General features: G+C 42.0%; 1 protein-coding gene across 1 annotated transcript in view; it reads right to left on the bottom strand.

Annotated features, from left to right (window-relative positions):
* Positions 1-527: 527 nt before the first annotated feature.
* PI4KA (phosphatidylinositol 4-kinase alpha) overlaps positions 528-19,645 on the bottom strand; it is a 106,100-nt gene continuing 86,982 nt past the window's right edge. Inside the window, 11 exon segments of the mRNA XM_018566031.1 lie at positions 528-865; positions 2,718-2,801; positions 2,892-2,981; positions 3,789-3,948; positions 4,935-5,055; positions 6,154-6,279; positions 9,444-9,548; positions 11,992-12,098; positions 12,185-12,255; positions 15,202-15,274; positions 18,092-18,162. Coding sequence (XP_018421533.1) covers positions 814-865; positions 2,718-2,801; positions 2,892-2,981; positions 3,789-3,948; positions 4,935-5,055; positions 6,154-6,279; positions 9,444-9,548; positions 11,992-12,098; positions 12,185-12,255; positions 15,202-15,274; positions 18,092-18,162 — 1,060 coding nt within the window. The 3' untranslated portion in view covers positions 528-813.

Here is a 19,645-nt window from a genome sequence, read left to right as displayed (position 1 = left end):
GATCACTGCTGATATCTGGAAGAATTACACAAAAGGTAGCCAAGATTCTAGTAAGAATACACAAGGCTCTTGAAAATATTTCTTTAGCTCAGATTTCATCTTTAATATTTGTCTGGCAAACATGTGAAAATGAGTCTAGAGCTCCACCTGCCGGATTGATTTCAAAATGCTAAATATTCATATGAAATATTTTGTAATTACAAAATCACCAAGCCCCACCCCATTTAGAGAAAAGACAAAGATAATATGTAACAGTTTAATTACAGTTTACAGATTAAATACACATTTGCAAAAGTTTTTACACACACAAGAGGAATTAGCTTTCTTCATCTGCCCTGTGTGAAGTGGATTCCTTACCAACCGTTCATGTTACTTGTGGCCAACAGAACCACACCAGTAGGTGCTCAAGTCCTGAGTGAGAATGTCCTTGTGGCCAATCATAGTGCTGCTCAACATTGGTTTTCATTGGGAAGGATGAGAACAATGATGATTTACAACATAAATAAAATATTGTTTATGCACTTTTACAAAAACCCAGCAATAAACTATATTGCACTTCAGTCTGCGATGCAGAACTACTTAATTCAAATCTTTCATTGTCAATTGTATATTGCATGGAAGGAATTTAAAGAACCAGTGCCAGAAATAGACAGCTTGTCACAAGTGAAGCATTCGGACACTCTCACCTCCCAGGTCTCGCTGTCTCTACACTTCACACTATCTGCTGATACCGTGTATTTAGGGTGTGACCAGAGACACTGGAGACTACTGTTGACTACGAACACGGCAAAGGTGCACTAGATCAATAAGATCTTAGTACGGGATGTCATTCTGGTAGTACTGGATCATATCATACGTTTTGCTCCTGTAGGATTAAAAAATAAAGATACTGTCATATAGAAAATAAAAACATTATGGGGTCTATTCATAAGCAATTCAAAAAGGCTATGCGCCCTGCGAATCTTTGTGAAGATGTGTTCTGTGTGAATGGTGACAAAAACGAACGTTCTCAGTATATTTTCTTTTAGGGCCTGTTCACACGACGTCCGTTTTCTGTGCTGACCTGATCCGTATGCTCCTGCACTAAAAATGCATCCCAATGAATCCCTATGTGTTTTATGGGCTACAGTTCTTACGTGCGCAGTCCGTTCAGGTTACGACAGAAAGAATACTGCATGTTACATTTTGTCCGGTCAGGAAACGCACGAACGCGGCAAAAACGGAACGCAATGCAGCTAAGCAAAAAAGATAGACAGACAGGTTGGGGTAGAGGTAAAGACATGAACTGGAAACATTTTGCACATGCCCATTACCTTTCCATGGACATACGAGTAAAGGAAAAAAATTTATCCGGGTGAGCTCGCAAATCCTCATATAAACTCCAGAACTGACACTTGGAGTCCCGGAGCATCAAGATCGGGTGTACCCAATAGCGATGTCTCCTGCGAGCTCGTTCTCTGCAGATTGCTGTAGCCAGCACCATCAACATGCCTGCAAACATGTGATACATGTCTGATCACCAGCTTTACATACACAAAAGGGAAGTTGATGTTACAAGAGGGCAGAAGTGACCTCAGAGGCTGAATCTGCATACTGACAGCCCCATGGCTTGAGAAAAAAAAAAAATATGTCAGCATCCGGACCGAAAACGCATCAAAAACGCACTGCATGAGTAGCTCCGCGTCTGCAGATCCGCACCTGATCCAGACCAGAAAATCATGTGAACAGGGCCTTAAGGTCAAAAATAACAAAATTATGGCCACTAGGTGGAGATGTGGAGCATAGCACATATATAATAGACACTAGCTCCATCTAGTGGGCATAACGCAGTACTTTCTGAATAGTAAATTTGATTACATTCAACCAGACAAGAAAATACATACTCAGAACCTTTGTTTCTGCCTCCATTCACACAGAGATTCACAAATTGTTTATAAATAGACCCCTAAGCAGCTAGGCAAGATTGTATAGCAGTAATTTTCAAACTGTCACATTCTCCTACATTCTTCTCATAGATGACATCAGAAAACTAAATATTTTATTCAAGTTAAAAAATGTAAGAGGTGGAGGCTTAAGACTAACCTGTAATGAGATTAAGTTCAGTAAAGTAACATCCTAATAGAAGACCAGGGACCATTACACTCTGACAGGTACCATCAGCACCTCACAACAGGGTTCATATCAATTCTAAGTGGCATTACCAATACAGAGATAACAGAATGAGGTTTAGCTCACGATAAACTGATCAACTGTTATGTACCTGAGCTATGTAAACTAAGGAAACCATCATTACTTACAACAGGGACATCACAAAACATCATTAGACGTCTATAAATAAAGCTGGCCATACACTGTTATATCCCTCCATCCACCCCTACACACACTAAATAGCATGAATGGAAAAACATATCTTGCTTAGTCCTTTGTATTCTGACAGCAGCGAATGTGCCGATTGGCTGCCGTTACTGTGCGCCCAAAGATTTGTTTTATCTGGCTCCTTCGATTTTCTGACAGGGTGCCGACAGGGCCACCCACTGTGTTAATTTCAGATGGTTCATCAAGAACCGGCTGAAATTCGCACCCTGTATGGCCAGCTTAAGCTATCATAGTGTTATCTGCCATAATTGTCCTTTCCATCCCTTCACTGCTGAATGTAACAATCATTATAGCCAAGAGACTTGAGCGTTTTCAGGGATGGTAAAAGAGAGATTTCAAACCTGTTGCTCAGGAAGCAGTTCTGGATAATCTTCAGGATGAAATTAGCTGCTTCTCTCTCTGTCATGTTGGCACTGAACCTGTGCCTAGATTTAAAACATAAAGGGAGATGTGACTAAGAGTCTAACAGAGAGACCTCCTGTTTACTGAAAATTAGAATGCAACCAGAAACTCACTTTAGCAACTTGATGGTCTGTCCACGAAAGCAGGGTAGTCCTGTATCCAACATGAGGGTGACCAGTGATACTACCGCATCCATGTATGGCCTGCAACACAGAGTATGAATTAGTCATTCTAAAACATCTCTTCTGGAATTCCAAAGTTAAACAGTTACTGCTAATTGGAAGGATAGGGGGGGGGGGAAGAGATCTTTGTGTTATACGGGATAAACTAATAGGATAAAGCTGGGCTTTGGCCTTTGTGAAGTATAATTGAAGACGAGGGACTGAATGGCAGCACATCAAACTACCTTGCTGAGGGGTGCACAGTCTTCACTTACACAAAGGGGTTTTGTTTTGGTGTCAAAAAGCCTTAGTAGTTATAAAATGTTTAGGAACTGCAAATATGGTTAATAGAAATATTCAGGGGTATGATGTGGGGAGCCGACAGCTGCCCTTAAGGAAGAATGGGCTGCCTCCTGGCGAACCTGCACCCAATTCATCCTTTGCTACATGTGTTCCAAGATGGAGACTCTCACAGATTAAAGTTAGGACCACACTACACAGAGGGGCCTTGACAGGGCAGTGTGGCTTTCACATATTTTGCAAAAAGTTGTGCAACTTTTAACCCCAATTGTTAGACAATGTAATTTGTTCTTTTTTTTTTTTACAGGGTGGCTGGTAAGTGTGCTGGGAAATTTTTGTTTTTGTAACATCAGCTGTCTGGGTGCAGAGACAGATAATGTGTAGTAAGTGCAGTAAGTGCAGTATCCAGCATGCTCTAGCATTGTTAGGACTGATTAGGATAATGTGTAGAGATTTTTCCCTTTTTCTGCCTCTGTTTGGTTTACTGATTCATATAAATCAGATTGAAAGGTTCTGACCAATAAGAAAAAAAAGGAAAATAGTCCTCACCGTACAGCCAGGTAGCCACGCACACACATCTCCATAAACCACTTAAAAGGTGTAGCTTCCATTTTGCCCCCCATGATCATCACCATCTCATCAGTCAGCTTTATATCAGGTTCCCATCCAAGATTTCCTCCTGGAGAGCTCTCAAACATAAATCCAAAATCTGCAGGTAGAAGAAGTAGCAACTCAACAGCGGGCAGCATATGGAGGACCCATTCTTAACATTTAAAACTCCATGCAGTCCCAGTGCAGTTCGAGGCTGTATCTGTGCAGGTGCTGCAGCCCATTATGGTGCATCTGCGAGCACTTTCCACGCACTGAAGTGTGTTTTACTGGCATTTGCTTGGAGGGTTCTTAAAGGAGAACTATGGGGTTAAGGCTTTTCCCCATAGTTCTCCTTAGGGTAACGGGAGGACACAAACTAGCGTCCTCCCGTCACCCTAGGCTCAGTATACCGCAAGCTGTAGCTCGCTGTATACTGAGACGCCGCAGCTGAAGCGGATACCGACAATTATGTCTGGATCCGCCCAGCTAGAGGCAGAGCCAGCTGTACCCGCAGTCAGCGCTGGCGGATCGGAGAGGGGGGAATCCAGCCCCTCCCCTGTCACGGCAGAGAGCCGTGACAGGATCGAGAGGTGAGCGAACGCCGGTAAGTGTTCGCTCACCTCCCAATCTACTGAGCCGACCTGTGACAGTCTCATTGTCACAGGTCGGCTAAAACTGAAAAAGCACTCACCTCATAGTTCTCCTTTAAATAGATCAAATATGGGGAAATGTACTTGTACTGCAGAGTTTGTTTGCTTTGACATACACTTTAAGGCAGTCAAAAAGAAGCATGTAGAAGTGTTTTTTGTGCCAATGTGTAGATGTTTATTAGCGATGGGGATATGCCTTAAACCACAAGAAAAGAAAAGGAAAAAATATATACAGGGTTACAGGGGTAAGCCAGGACAGGCACACACAATAGAGCTATATAGCTGCCCAAAACTGGAGCATTGTGCAATCATACATATTTTATCCCTTTAGCCATTGAGTACTTCTCACAGCAAGTGAACTACTAAACAAATCCAATGTAGCTCTAATTATCAAGAGACAGTGGGGACACACATACAGCTGAATGAAGGAAATATAAATCTAACAAGAACTAACCGATATGAATGATATGACCCTTCTTATCCAGCATGATGTTGCCATTGTGTCTGTCTTTAATTTGCAACAGGAAGAGCAGGAGGCTGTAGGCTGCCATGCTCCTGATGAAATTATATCGGGCCTGTGAAAAAGAGAACAAACATTAAATCTATGTTACAGATTGCTACATTGTTGTGCTAATATAAGGAGCAAATTTTTAATTTTAGTGCATGGTGGATACCTCAGCACCCAGAGAAAGCACACAAATTTGAGACATGTAAATTACACACAGGTAGCTTTCTAGTGGGTTCCAGGGCATTACTTCTGTACAAGTAACCTTAGCTGCTGCATCAATTTCACATGTACATAATCCCCTTTAGATATGAATATAACACAGGTGAGGGGCCCACGGGTGGCAGTATGACAGGTGAGGAGCACATGGGTGGCAGTATGATATAAATGAGGGGCCCAGGGGTGGCAGTATGACAGGTGATGGGCCCAGGGGTGACAGTATGACAGGTGAGGAGCCTATGGGTAACAGTATGATATAGATGAGGGGCCCAGGGGTGGCAGTATGACAGGTGAGGAGCCCATGGGTGGCAGTATGATATAGATGAGGGGCCCAGGGGTGGCAGCATGACAGGTGAGGAGCCCATGGGTGGCAGTATAATATAGATGAGGGGCCCAGGGGTGGCAGTATGACAAGTGAGGAGCCCATGGGTGGCAGTATAATATAGATGAGGGGCCCATGGGTGGCAGTATGAATGGTGAGGAGCCCCTGGGTGGCAGTATGACAAGGATTTCAGTTACTTTCGTTTCTACTTATTCTACATAAGCTCCAAAATGAAGGGTATCTAGAACTTTCCCTAATAATCCTCATTTGGTCAACAAGTCATATATATCTGTGGTCGTTACAGCAGCTTCTATCTAATGACTTGGCTATGTTTACAACAGATATTTCTATTAGTCAGATGGAAACTAGTGCAAGCAGGAGTAGCCACATATCACTAACAAGCCACATACACAGTTCAGCATGTCTGTACAGGAGTATAAACTCTTAATAAGAAGAAATGAAGTAGTCACCAGTGCAATTAGATGAAATATGTACGCATGAATTAAAAGCATAGTCCCTTGTGACTTTTAGGACAAAGAAAACGTCATGGGAGAAGATTTAGAAATGAATGTATTGCAATCTTTAACCCAGCACAATTAAAATAACAAGATGATGTAGAAACTGTACCTTCTGAAATGCGAGGGTAGACTCATCCCCGTACTGGCGAGTGAAGTAATCATACATGCCAAAATCTGTCTGACGGCCCAGCTGATCCCTTGAGGTGCAGTCTGGAATGCACTCGATAACCCCACACTGCAATACAACAAAAAGTTGTGACTTTCATTATATTTACACTGCTGAAATTCATGTTTGCTAACCACATGGATGCTCCACAACAAAACTTGAACAATGTTATCTGGATAGATAAACAAAGGCTGCTGTTGATGTACATATTTTCTTCTGGAGTAATCAAACACTAAACATCAAAATCTCCTCCTAACGTTAAGGCAATGGTTGTGGGAGTACCATTCATTGGGGCTACTTTACTGAGCAACATGAACAGCTTGCAATCATTGAGGAGCCATACAATTTAAGCTGTATAGGAAATGCTACAAGTAAATGTCAGGACCTATTGCCCTAAAACCCAAAGGCTTTGTCATGTAACATGACCGCCATCCAAAAACACAGGATTAGCTCTTGTTGGAGTGGCTCACACAGAATTCTGTATTTTAGAAAGACCCCGAAAACATTTCTGTACACAAGAATTAGCTGTGATCAAAAGTTGGTTGAGATTACTGAAAATAAAGCAGATTCCACTAACTACTTAACATAAACTAGGTAAGCGGTTGCCTACGGGGTTTTTTCTCATACTGGCCAAAACGGCAGGATTTGTAGAGTTGAATTTGATGGAGACAGGTTTTTTTTTGACAACAGTTTTTCACAACATGTGTAGGTACATCACCATCAAACCCTACTCAATGTCAGAGTGCCATTTGTATTATTTTATTTCACCAGATGTCAACACTGCTAGCATTCTTCAAATTGTCTACTTCAAAGTACACATGTCCAGACCATGGACATTAACCTCCCTGGCGGTATGATTATTCAGGATTTTAGGTACCAAAAGCGGTACATTATTTTTCAAGCAAATATGTTGTTTTACATTGTAGGCCTGTAGTTCTTAGTAAATCCTAGGAATAACTCACTCAATAAATCTGTCCAAACAAGAGTCCAGTAGACATCACGGGTATGATAAAGTTTGAAACACGAAATTAAAAAATTATAATATAATAAATTATAAATAATTATAATCAGAATTCCCATTTACTGGACCATTTTTTAAATTATTTTAGTATAATTTTTTATAATTATTTATCATATTATAATTTCTTAAAAATGTGAAAAAGTGTCAGGCAGGGCACTGGACAAAGCTCTCGGGACAAAATTGAAGTGAAATAGTTTGATACATAAGTGTAATCATAGCAGATTACATTGTATTGTGTGTATTCTGTGTACATTACAACTTTTCACTTTTGAATTTCCCGCCGGCTGTGACGCTCGAAAACGAAACTAAAAGTCAGATGCCGGCTTTTAGTTTAATTTTCGAGCCGCGTACAGCAGAGGACGCCGCGGGATCGCAGGGACAAGGTGAGTGTCACTTTTCTGTGCAGCCCCGAGTCTGGCTCGGGGTTACCGCTCCTAGCATTGAAAATTCACCCCGAGCCAGACTCGGGAATACCGCCAGGGAGGTTAAACTACAGTAAACTCCCAGTTATCAGGTACCCATGGGTAGATGCCGAATAACTGTAGTTTCTGGTTGCTTGAGAGTTACTATTAACTCTCAAGCAACAACCCCCTCCCCCCCCCATTCATCTGCAGGCTAGATTCTGCTATTGGCGATTTAAAAATTGCCATAGCCAATAGCAGGATGGCTATTGCACACGCCTGCTGCCCGTTGTTTACATTCACCTGTCAGCTGGGGAATCTAGCTGTCGGCTGCAGCAAGAAGTCATCAGAGAATTTCAATAGAATTATTTAGTCTGCACATGTCTATAAAGCAACTGGAAAAGAAAATTGTGGACATATGTCCTTGATTTTTTTTTCTGGTTCCTTAAGAGTTCTGGTTGCTTGAATGCTGGATAATGGGGAGTTTACTATATTTACTTTATGCTCAACAAGCTGTAAAAAAAAGCTTTACAACAAGCCATCCCTGACATCTCTAGCTGCATGCACTGTAAAGTGATTCATTCTCACAGATCACAACAAAGACCTCCATAGTCTATTACAGTGGATTTCTAACAGCTTAGAAACACCTGCATGATATTAACATTAAAAGGGCTGGACCTGCCAAGATTCTACTGAAATAGAAAAAAAGAGTTAAGCTTTCATTACATCCGTTGAGAGATTTCAAGATGAATTTCTTCACAATGCCAATAGCTACAGGTAAAAGTACATTTACTGCGTATTCAAAATACCCAAAAGGTTTACTTTAACATATACAAGCCAATAGAACAGATTCACTATGTCCCATGTGGTATCTGCCTGTAGAAGCTGACCCTAGGACAAGTATCTCCTCCTACAGATCAGTTTTGCTGGTGCACTGAAATCATAAGTCCTGCAATGCCCCACCTACAGTCTGGGTGAGCATCGGTGGCCAGCGTCATACACTTAAGGAAATATTATAAGGATTTCTTCACTAAGGCTGAGTTCACACCTGGGCGTACCATAGGCGCGTTTTTTAGCATGTTTTTTCGTTCAGTGAAACACGTGTTCGACGCGCGTTTTTATACCTCCCTGGCGGTATGATTTTTTTTCCCCTTTCTTTTCTCTATCTTTTTTGTCGTTTTTTAAACTTTCAAAGTTCCCGCCGGTTCCGCCCCCTGCGACGCGGAAGTCGGCAGCAGCAGGAGGACACAGCGCACAGCGGGGATCGCGGACAAGGTAAGTCCTACGCTGTATTCCCGAGTGTGGCTCGGAGTTACCGCTTTGTTAACCCCGAGCCACACTCGGGAATACCAATGGATACGCGCTGAAATACACCCCAAAGAAGCTCCTGTACTTGTTTGGGCGTAGGGAGTTTTTCAGCGCGTTTCCACGGGCTGAAATATGCCCAGGTGGGAACCATGCCCATAGGGATTCATGGGATTTCACTTGCTGAGCGTTTTTTCAGCGCTTCGATCAGTGCTGAAAAACGCCCAGGTGTGAGCCCAGCCTAAAGTTATGGCAATGTAAAATGTTGTGTATTTGGCAAATAAAACAGTTACTGTTTATTATGAATTACATGAAGACCATATCACATTTTGGGAACCATTCATGCAGAAAATGATACAAATACAAAGTTTTACTCACAGCTTTTAGAACACCTTTAACACGTCTCGGATATAGATTTACAAAAAAATGGCTTTTGTTCCTCTCTTAAAAAACATGCTATATATTTATCTACTAAACCGATCCAACCTGGATCATCATCTACTCACCCCAGGAGCGGTCGCCACCACTCTATATGGAAAGACAAAGAGGTCAAGTCCAACGAGTTGGAAAATGTTCTTGAATAAATCTATGATCTGCAGAGCCAGCATGTCCTGTGATAGGAGGAACAAGTTACCAGATCATCATATAAAACATCCACTGATCAATCTGTATGTCTATTATAGCTCTATTCACAAATTATGTCTCAGAAATTGTTATTTTGATTTGGTTAAGATGAGGACAGTACACAGTTGGGGAGTACAGCTTTTTGATATGCAAGGTAAGGCAGACATTTTAAAAACCATTAACCTTATTAACCCCTTCAGTTTCTGTTCCTTCATAACTGAAGCACTTTTTACATTTTTGCTGGGTAATTCTTCCACGACAGTAATATACTTTCTTATGAAGTGCAACCAGATATTATATATTGTTTTTTAGAGGACATATAGGGCTATATATTTACATCACATATGTATGTCACTATGACTGCTTGATAATTTTAATTCATTTGTGGTTATTATTAGGCTGCCTCAAACTAAGGGACAGCCAATAAATAACCTTAGTGACCCTGTTCAGATGTCACTAAAGACTACTGATTGTTGTGGCTGGTTGCCACAAAGATCTGAAGCCTGAAACGGGCAGCTTTTGGCTTTTGCTGAATGCTTTTATGCTGAAGTGTTCAGCAAAATGCCGGTACACACCGGAATTTGCTAATACCGAAGTGTACCTTCTGCCTAACGGTGATAGGAAGTGTGGTTCACACCACACTCCTTTCACCATCAGACACCTGATCACTGAAAGTGATCTGGTGTCTGAAACTGCTCAACTCCTTCATTAAATGGTTGCCTAATGATCTAAACAGTTACCGGCATTCAGGAGCTCTGAATAGCTGCTCACGTATAGTGTACATGAGCAGTCATTTGGGCACTTAAGGGGGTTAAAGGGTTAGGCTAACCAAAACCTTTTCAATTTTTGGCAGATGCTGGAAATTTAAATCACTTAGCAATGTCTCGAACCTCTGAGGGACTCTACTGTGAGATATCCGAGCTCATGTTTCTGGTTGGCCTACCTGCTCTGGCAAAGAGCGGATTGGTCTACAGCTATTGCTCACAGTCAGTGACGCTAATAAAAGTTACTTTCCAGTTACAAATGACATATATTTGCTGTTGCTGTAACAACTGACTACAGCTACCTTAGCAGTTTGCCTGTTTTTTGGAATTTAAAAAAGAACTATGGCCAAACCTGACAGTGCAGATGTGTGCTGTGGCCAGGAAAGATCCTGACAATATTTTTGGGATCCACCCCACTGCCTGATTGACAGCTGGCTCTGCCACTCTAGAGCCAGAGCTAGCTGTGCCCGCCCCCTACCCTTCTGTCCCTCCCGTCAGCGCTCAGGCAGTCTGCATGCTAATGCACTCTACCTAGGAACACCCACTCTTCCAGACTGACATTCACCCATCCTCCTCCCAAGGAGCACAACTCCCCTCAAGAGCATCAGGGCTGATGGCTCCTGAGAGAGGAACTGAGACAAGGTGCTGTGATGTTTTCAGAAGTTATTTAAAGCACTCTGCTACCCCCTCCCACTACCCATGGTTTGCTTGCGACAGAGACATAGGGATGACATCATTGGGTCTGAAATAAGGTATGTTATAGAAAAGTTTTTACTTTATTCATTAGCATGTTGATGAGACAGGGAAGAAGTATCCAGGAAAGGTAATACGGTATATAAGCCGATAAAGCAAAATTGTTCCTTAGGACGTCCGGACCGGCAAAATGTGTTGGGCGGGACAAATTATGTGCGACGCCGACACGTCTGTGAAGGGTGGGGCTACCTGGACAAGAGAGTCAGAAGCAACTGGTGGTGTATCTTTACCTCCACAAGGCTATGTGTACATTCCTTGGTGCAGGATATAGCACACACAGATGTGAGTGAAATGTTTGTATGTGTTTTTAATGTATTGAAGACATTTTATGTGATGTACAAATCCCTCTTTCCTTGTCTCTTATTGTTGGGCTTCTGGAGGTGTTTTTAGGAAGGATCTGCCCACCACTACTTCCTAAAGGATCCTATGTACTGGGAAGTGTCCTTTTATCAAATACCAATCTTTTCATCAAGCTCTTAAGACCTTCTTAATTTTAAGGGGCCCTACACAACTGGTGAGTGCGTCTTTTACATAGAGGAGGTGAAGAGCACTTTGGTTTTGGCACAATTTGTGAAGATTTACACAGAACAGCACTTTACACACACAGTGGAGAAAGACTATATTTACATTGCATATTATCTCCTGCTATATAGTTTAATTTCTTCAACATATGGATTGTTCTAATGTGAATTTGTTTGATTGAGAAGACAGGTTTTCACATAATTGCATATTTATAAATCAATAGCGCTGTATTAGCGCTGCTATAATTGGCTCAAGTCTGCCCATATCACTTCCCCTGCACAAGTGCCATTGCCTTTAGTTATTCCAAAGGAAAGTCTGTGCACCACCGGGCTGCCCCTAGGTCTATTACGACACTAGCAATACCCCTATGCAGCTAATCTTTTGTACTCACTTGTCTGCAGTCATCGCCAACTTTAAATATGGCCGCCTGCCAGCAAATCTTTTTATCACCACCTTCCTCTTCGCTTTCATCAATGGAGTCAGAGCGGCAGCGAAGGCCTGGGAGAGAGAGAGAAAGAGGGTGAATTATGCATGAGTAGAAGTGTATGAGATCTACACAGGTAGCTGTTGTAACTGGCACCTACCTTCTTTCTCCAGCTCACTTACTCCACATCTCTTCACCTTGAACTTTGCCAGATATGGAGCTTTTGCAGCACTGCAAATACAGGTCAAGAGTAATTGTTTTTTTAAGGGGAGGACACAATAATCTATAGTGTAATCAATTCAATGCTATTTTAGATATACTTTTAAAAGAGATTATCTGGAGGGGAAAGTAATCTTATCAATATGTGTTAATGTTTTAAAGACCTTGTTTCTAAGCATAATTTGTAATTCTACATGGGGCAGCCATGTTAGTTCTGTCAGCCAGACTCAAAAACAATGCACTCCCTTGGGGCTAATTCGATTCAACAGTTAATTAAAAGTTAATAAGAGTCATTGTAGAGGCTGATCTATCAGAAATCTAAAGAGCTCTACATTTGATACAAAGACAGTAAACAGTGCAATAATACCACAAAATACCAGCTCACTAAAAATACCCTATACAGGCCATCTTTGTATAGGATTTTAACAAGAACAAGCAGTGCTGTTAGAAGCTTCGATTGCTTTTTGGGTCTTTGCCTTGCTTCACAATTAAAACAATGAATGCCTCTTGCATTGATAATGGCAGCTCACACATTTTATTGGCTTCCTCATAAAGACAGGGTTGCTTTGTATACATTTTGTGCTGCTGCGCAAGAAAACCATCCAAATCTGGTCATTTGTATTTGACAAAACTAGAAATGGTAAATTGTAATTCAACAATGCTGAAGGGATAATCTCCTGGGTGTTAATTATAAATAGATTTTTGATCCAACCTATTATTCAAGCATATAAATGACATATATTCATATGAATGAATGTGACTGCGATAGGACAAGGAAGCAAACTCCCTGTCTGCATAATAGCATAACTTGCTCAGGCAATAATGACAAACACACATATGGAAGGATAACATGGATGTATATAGCTCACCAACCTCTGAAACATTTCTATTAACACGATAATTAAGCTACAGTGTTAATTATTGAATAGACTGATATAAATCTCTAACAAAGTAAAAACAGTGAAGCGCCACGGACTGTCCATCCTTAGTGGGAAATCCTCTTAGGCATACTGCAGGATGCTGCCCCAAAGAAGCCGGGAAAGCTGAGAATCTAGGAAGTAAGCACAAGAGGGGCGCCTTTCCTGGTGCAGATCAATTTTATTTCAGTAAACATGAGTAAAAAAACGAATAATACTCACAAACATGAGTGTTACACAGCCATGGGATAAGAGCTGACAAGCAGTAGGATGTCCACTAGGCGATACCAGTGTGTAGAGACGTTAACGCTTTTCCAGGGCACGCCTCCCTCCATCAGCGAAGGGGGCGTGCCCCGGAAACGCGTTAACGTCACTACACACTGGTATCGCCTAGTGGACATCCTACTGCTTGTCAGCTCTTATCCCATGGCTGTGTAACACTCATGTTTGTGAGTATTATTCGTTTTTTTACTCATGTTTACTGAAATAAAATTGATCTGCACCAGGAAAGGCGCCCCTCTTGTGCTTACTTCCCTGATATAAATCTCTATAAGACCTTGTAGTGGTTTTGATATTGGGCCCCATCATGTAAAAGTTATACACCCATACCATAAGGTTGATCTACTTCTTCCTTCTACTTTACCCTGTTCCATGAAAACTAAACTGAAAATATATTATGCATACAAGACAACATGCAATTAGCGTGACACATGTACAAAATGCTCTTATGCACACTAATGTGGTCCCAATATTGGCGTAGAATAAACTATGCCACTAAACAGAAGTATTACAATGTCATTCATAGCAGGTAGCGCAGGCTAAACGTTTCAGTGGCATGACCTTATGTAATATTCAATTAAGGCAGCTGTATTCAGAAAACATAACATGGCACTTACTAGAGATGAATTAAGGGAGCGATAAGTAGGGGCAAGGTAGTACCCCTCCCCACCCCCCCCCATCCCTTCTATTGACATTTATGAGGACTGCAATGGGCATAGAGAAGATACCACATCCGCTTTTCTTTACTGGCTTGGCGTAGCTTATCAGACATCAACTGCTCACAAGTGCATCCTCCTTTTTGCCCAACTGGGCTATCCTTCTGGTTTATTGTCGTGGAATGAAGGATGTAGTTGGTCCCTCTGAACACCCATCAGACACAAGGCTCTTACCTAGCTTGCCTTGTGGATGATTTGGCTTTAGCTCTCTCATCAACCCTTTATTTTAACAACAAGGAGCCTGACATTTGTGCTCTAGTGTCTATGAAAGTGCAGATAAGCCAGGAAGAATTCATTGCATATACCGTATTTGCCGGCGTATAAGACGGGGTTTGAGACCCAAAAAAATCGCCCGAAAATCGGGGGTCGTCTTATACGCTCAGCCGTCTTATACGCCGGGTATACTTCGGTATACTGTATGTAGCCGAAGCTACATACAGTATACCGAAGTATACCCGGCGTATAAGACGACCCCCCACTTTTTGTGTAAAAATATAGGTTTTGGGCGATACCCGTCGTATAAGACGAGTATAGCCCAAAACTATGTTTAAATGCACTTACTAACCTCCTTGGCGGTATTCCCGAGTGTGGCTCGGGGTTAATTTTCAGTACCATAAGTGTTAACCCCGAGCCACACTCGGGAATACCGCCAAGGAGGTTAGTAAGTGCATTTAAACATAGTTTTGGGCTATACTCGTCTTATACGACGGGTATCGCCCAAAACCTATATTTTTACACAAAAAGTGGGGGGTCGTCTTATACGCTCAGCCGTCTTATACGCCGGCAAATACGGTATATTAATATAAAATTCAGACTTTCTAATGATTATTTTTGTTCTTGTGCATAGTCACCCTTATCCTTGTTTCGTTATGCAGCAAGTGGCTAGTCTAGAACAAGCATGCAACCAGTGTCATGTACTTGGTTTTTAGGTTAGTGACTGACCAAGTAATTATGAATGGCTGAGGACGGAAGCCCCAACATTTTCACCTTCAATAATAATAGTTTTGTGAAAAAAGAAAAATAGTTGGGATGAAAGATTATATCACCTCTGCATGGGAGTTCCAGATTTGTAGTCAATGTCCAAGACGATCGCCTCTGGATTACTAGGCAGGTAACATCCTACAAATAGAAGCAAATAAAAATCATGTAGCACAAAAATGTGAGGAACCTTTTAATAAGTGCATCAAAGAAAGTAAGACCCAGACAGTCATCAAACATTTTTCGTCTGACTATAGTAAAATGCTAAAACTTTATTGTATTTTCTGTAGAGTATGGAGGGGTAAGAGCCTTTGTTCAGTTTTTATTGATGTCTGCATCTCTATTGGGAAGATAACCCCTCACTGGAAGTTACGAAGTGATTAAAAAACAAAAACAAAAAAAACAACAAATTTTAGTAGAGTGTTGAAGGGTTAGAACATCTGACAACATTACAAAAATGGTCTTAGTCTTCCCGCCTCAGGGACAACTATTCCACCCGTTCCTTGTATGGGCAATATGGAGAGAGGAAATCTCTTCAATGCAGACACTGATTGCAATAAAACCTGACAAAGATTCCATGTCTTTACTCCACCCTGTCCAAAAAAAAATATATAGATTGGCTTTAAAAAGGATCACTGACGTTTGCCATGGGCACCAAGAAATAAGTATAAATATAATGGAATCAGTAATGCATGCAGCTAGCAGCAGTTTTGAATACTGATAAGCTTATTCAATAGGGCAGTGCAAAGACAATTGGCCCTTATTAAAGATGAGAGTGGTATCCACTCTATACAGATTATCTCATTACTATGCACTACATCTGCATTTTACATTTTATTCATATAACGCAGAGCGCAACCTTCCACTGGGAGCATTTAGAGCATGAGCTCTAAATGCTCTGTTGGTAAAGGATCATCCTGAACAGATCCTTTCTCATGTCCTTAGCCCAGTTAACTAAGCTGCAAGGCAGGGCCTGCCAAGGGGAACAAGGTTTAAGAAAGGGCCTTCAATTGCTTGCCATGTGGTCCTTTAAGCACAGGTGCATCCTCTACAGGGATTCTCCATGTTTTGCTAAGCTGGTATACTGGTGGATCCACAGCCCGTGCATTCCAATTTTTCACAAATTTCACTAAATTTTTCCTCAAAAGGTAGAGGGCTGCCAGCCCTTTCACAGGAGTGAACAGCCCACCAGTGTTCTTCCAGTCTCCAAAAACAGCAAATGAAAATAGCAGGTGCACTGGAAAGGTCTGGACAACCCTAGGGCCTAGATTGGAGACAGCACAGGTAGAAGCTGCAGGCTAATCCTCAAGCGTTAAAGTGGTGCTGACCACTAGGAGCCAAGAATGTCTGTTAATTCTTCGACAAATGGCAGAGTCTGTGACTCCTTAGGTGTAATAACATCCGTTAAGAACATAAGGTACTCTGTGTTAGGCAGAGTCTTGGTGGCCGAAGGTTTAGATCCTGCTAATGCAGTAGGCAGATCTTATAGGAATTCTGCAGGGGGGAAGGATGGAAGTATGCTTATGTACTCTGTAGTCAGAGTCAGCAATGAGGGTTGCAATTTGGCCCATAAAATCTTGCATAACTGCAGTTACATTTTATTGGGATATGCCTCCCAGAGCTTGGGAAGACTCCGAAGATGGCAAAGATTAAAGTAAAGGGCAAAATACAAGGCTGTCATTGTCAGGCTCTTCAGTGTGTGCACTGCAGGCAGTACCAGAACCATTAGTGGATTTGGATTTTGAACTGGAGCCACCCATTACTGCAGGACTGTTACCCATGTGTCTAGGATCCAACATGCACTGTAAGGCAGGGGCAACATAGCTCAGGGTACAAGGCCTTGAAGACTCAGGAACTAACCGCTGGTAGCAGAAGTGGTTTAGGCGGATGGAGGCGACAGGCACTAAAGGTGGGCAGCAGAGACCACCCAGGATAGATCCACATGCCACTTGACGTCAGGAGCAGCAGTGGGAAGATACTTAACGTTTAATGACGAGAAAAAGTGCAGCCCGCATACGTGCAACCTTCCACTCAGTAGTCAGCGCTTAGTCACCCTACGATAGCTCCTTCAGTGGAACACTGACTGAAATCAGGGATTACAAAGGGAACCCAAACTGCCTAGTAAGGAGGTAGCACCCAATGCCTGGTCCACATGACCTACTCGCAAGGGGTGTCAGACCTGGGCTGTGCCACAGCTCAGGTCCTTTAAAGCACTTTGCAGGTAACACAGTACACTCAGGTCTGCAAAACACCACAATTCAGAGCCCAAAAATCGGATTCATGGATAGCCTAGCAATCTCCCAGCCATGTGGGGTCTGGGTACTGCCTCCAGAGCTAGTGCTGAGGAAATGCTGATCCAGATAGCTGCATATATAGACCGGCTGTAGTAGCTTGTAAAAGGGAATCTTGTTTTTTTAAAAAGCTAGCAAAAAATATTAGATTTTTCTCAGCAGAACAGAGAAAAGGTGTTCATCCTCCTGAACACTAACAAAACAACGAAGGAATGCTGGGAGTATGAGGGGTTATATCACACCAACACGGTTTGTTTTTTTCCCAGAGTCCAAATCCTTCTGTACATGCAGTATAACCCAACAGCCTATAAGTTAGATGTCCTTCAATAAATGCTAAAGAAGATCAAATCCACTGTATTTCAAGGTGCTGGACTCAAGCTAATGTGAAAAAGACACATGTAAAAAATAAAATAGACTATAAAACTCATGTATGAGTACCACATTCATGGAAATAGAAGCATCAACAACACGGAATGCCCTTATGCTAGCTAGGTGCATTCTGGGCCCTTATGGCCCCAGAATGCACCTAGCTAGTTTTCCATTAGCAGTCTGGCTGAAATGTTTACAGAAGGCTAGAATCATTTTTTTTCTTTGTTGTCCTTTGTCAAGTCACATTACTTTATGGTACATAATCAGACATCATCAACACAATAGACCCAAACCTTACCTGGCTGGACTTTCACTTCAGACAGTGCACTCAGACAAGCCTTCTTTCGCTCATCTCCTTTAGGAAAGGGCCTGGCAAGTAAAATATTAACATTATATAGAATAAGTCTGACACCTTAATAGTTTAGATGTGCAAAATATAAAATTAAGAGAAGACAACTTGTAGCACGACAGCTGCTGCAGACTACACCTCCTAGCTTGCACCATGTGGCTTCAGCTGCCAAGTCATACTGGGGTCTTTAGCTCCGAATAGCTGGGGAATTACAGGCCAACTCCTTCCAGGTCATAAACAGATAGGGAAATCTTTAAGTTTAGTCCCCAGGGTTCCATACTGTACAAGTAATTAGCCAACTTTTGCCAAATTAAAACCGTTTTGTGCCTGAATGCACTTCATTTATCTAATGAGTCTGGAGGGAAAGGATAATCTGCTACCCCCTTGTGCCAGGTTTTCCTGCACACTTCTGAAGTAGTAATGACAGTAATTAGACGTAATGCCAGGTTTTTCAGACATAAGGGAGAATGTGCGGTGGGATTTCTTATGCATGAAAATATCAGCTACTATTGGGCTTTCCAACTTTCATCAGGTAGACTTGTACGGTGAACATATACCAATTGACATTAGTTAAACTTTCATACTATGGCAAAAAAAAGTGCACAATAGGCAAGTAAACTTGTAATAAAATCAGAAAAAGATTCAAGGAGAACTATGGAAGTGAGTGAAAATCGCTCATCCTCATGGTTCGAGCCAACGTGTGACAATGAAACATTCACAGGTCGGCTCAATAGATCGGGATGCGAGCGAACACATACCGTCACTCGCTCACTTCTCAATCATCTCCCTGTAGAGAGCAGTGACTGTCAGTCACTGCTCCCCGCAGGGATTCCCCCTCTCAGATCCTCCAGCGCTGACTGGGGGGGTCGGGCACAGGTGATAGGCAGAGCCAGCTCTCATTCACACAGTTGAGTGGATCTCGACAGCATTGTCTGGATCTGTCCCGACTGCAGCGGTCTCCGTATACCGCGAGCTGTAGCTTGTGATATATACTGAGCTTTGGGTCACTGGAGGAGGTTATTATATGTTCTCCCGTGACTTCTTAAGAGAACTATGGGGAAAAACACTTACCCCATAGTTCTCTTTTAACTTATGGTCTGATTTATAAAGAACAATGACCACAGCCATACCAGGTGGCTTTTGTAAAGGAAAAAAAAAAAAAGGTAATAAAATAGGCCTTCAATCCTGGAGTGTTACCTGCAGTGTCATATTTAGAACAATCTGAAGGGCACCACCGGCTTCACATCGCGCTCTGCCTTTTATAAATGAAACATACAAAGCAGGCAGGCATAGTGTGGGGTAGTTCATTGTGATGTCCTAGAGCGAGTTGTATCCACTCTGCATATCGGTTCCCTAAGTCTTTCTTTTTCTCTACACACAGACACACACTATAAGGCAACCTATTTAACACACTGCAATATTTTGGAACAGATGCATTTTTTTTTCTTAAAAAAAAAAAAAGATAGGATTTTGGTACTCACCGTAAAATCCTTTTCTCTCTGT

Source organism: Nanorana parkeri, unplaced genomic scaffold (assembly GCF_000935625.1).
Source record: "Nanorana parkeri isolate BGI_ZX_2015 unplaced genomic scaffold, ASM93562v1 scaffold909, whole genome shotgun sequence".
NCBI lineage: Eukaryota > Metazoa > Chordata > Amphibia > Anura > Dicroglossidae > Nanorana > Nanorana parkeri.
This window is presented reverse-complemented; position numbering and strand designations above follow the sequence as displayed.